Source organism: Staurois parvus, unplaced genomic scaffold (genome assembly GCF_062004578.1).
Source record: "Staurois parvus isolate SC_StPar_1 unplaced genomic scaffold, SC_StPar_1.0 ptg000151l, whole genome shotgun sequence".
Lineage (NCBI taxonomy): Eukaryota > Metazoa > Chordata > Amphibia > Anura > Ranidae > Staurois > Staurois parvus.
This window is the reverse complement of record NW_028317947.1, coordinates 1,748,235-1,750,000: the sequence shown is the minus strand read 5'-3', so window position 1 is coordinate 1,750,000 and position 1,766 is coordinate 1,748,235. Positions and strand designations below refer to the sequence as shown.

Here is a 1,766-nt window from a genome sequence, read left to right as displayed (position 1 = left end):
TCCTTCCACTGACACCAATGATGGGGCACATTTTCTCCTACAGACACCAACGATGGGGCACTATTTTCTCCACTGACCCCAACAATGGGGCACTATTCTTTCCACAGACACCAACGATGGGGCACATTTTCTCCTACGGACACCAACGATGGGGCACTATTTTCTCCACTGACCCCAACAATGGGGCACTATTCCTTCCACTGACACCAACGATGGGGCACATTTTCTCCTACGGACACCAACGATGGGGCACTATTTCCCCCACTGACCTCAATAATGGGGCACTATTCCTTCCACTGACACCAATGATGGAGCACATTTTCTTCTACTGGCACCAACGATGGGGCACTATTTCCCCCACTGACCCCAACAATGGGACACTATTCCTCCCTCTAATACCAAAGATGCATTGTTTACTCCCACTGATGCCAGGAAAATTTCTACTACCAATGGCCACAGTCCAGCCCCCCAAAAGTCTGAAGGCCAGCAAACTGGCCCTTTGGTCAAAAAGTTTGGAGACCCCTGTCATACACCATGAGGCCCTTCACGTCCTACCTATCCAAAGCTCACGGCGGTGATTAATCGCCATGACACTTGTTTGAGCAAATACAAGGTTTGATCTTCTGATTTCAATAATGGTGTCATATGTGTACACCTATCTCCCCCCCCCCCCCCATTGACAGTGCTCACCTTGATCTCATACACTTTGAGTTTCCGACGCAATGTTGCGTTCTCTCTCTCCAGGGAACTTAGACGCTCTTTGATGTCACCGTACGCAGTTATCAAGGCAAAATGTGAAGCTGAACACATATCCCCCGACTGGTCAGTGTTGGGACTATCCACCCAGTCTTCCTCTTCTTCTTCCTCTTGCGCCAGGGTCTCCTGCGCAATGATGCTAATGTCATCACCAAACACCGAGTCCATGGCCAGGTGCAGTGGGAGGAGCAAGGTGGCGTGGTTCCCGCTGCACACAGCGTCCTGGGAGGACGGCAGCGTTCCTTCGGACGTGTCCAACAACCAAGGGACGTCCACTGTAGTGAGAAGTTGGAGAGAGTGCTCTCCAGAAGTCTGAAGGCCAGTAGATAGGATGGTTCACAAGAACTTCTGGGCATGCGTCTGATGATGGAACATATCCTAGAAAGCTGGCGCAGAGCTGCCAGACAGCCGGGGGGTTAATTCCTCCGCGGTGCCTTACTGCACATATGGAAGAGGGGGCCTCTTCCAGCCTGGAGAAGAGATGATGAGAGATGCTCAGGGGATGCTGATGTTGGGCACACTCTGCGGTGTCACCAACGTAGAAGAAGCTGTGCTGCCTAGTCTTGGAGGTCCATCTCGTTTGTTATGGTAAGGTCTGGCTGGTATTGTCCTGCTGTATCACCACGCTCCCTCCTCCTCTTCCCACAGACCTCCTCTTTTCCTCTCCATTCAGTCTGCATACCCCGTGACACAATGACATCAGTTCCTCTGAATCACCAACTCAGGGATTCTTCAAGACAAGGTGCAGTCAGATGAATGCAAGGGATGCTGAGCTCCAATGATGCTGAGGATGAACAAGACAGACTTTTGGTGCTTGGACCAATGAAACGTAGAAAATGCCAATACCCATCTATATGTATGTTCTCTGTATACCAGTCTATGAATCACTCCGTGTGGGAGGTGGTGTCAGAGTGGTGTCACCGCCTGCTTCTGGGCTCCACCAAGGTGGGAGTTAACACTTTCACGACACCGATACAGAAAGCTGACACTTGGAAAGGAATTTTGCTGAA

The 1,766-nt window shown here is 50.8% G+C and overlaps 1 protein-coding gene across 1 annotated transcript in view; it reads right to left on the bottom strand.

Annotated features, from left to right (window-relative positions):
- The window catches only part of TBKBP1 (TBK1 binding protein 1), a 163,263-nt gene extending 161,736 nt beyond the window's left edge, over nucleotides 1–1,527 (bottom strand). The window contains exon 1 of the mRNA XM_089674317.1: nucleotides 691–1,527. Coding sequence (XP_089530443.1) covers nucleotides 691–924 — 234 coding nt within the window. The 5' untranslated portion in view covers nucleotides 925–1,527. The remainder of the gene's footprint in view (nucleotides 1–690) is intronic.
- Nucleotides 1,528–1,766: the final 239 nt, after the last annotated feature.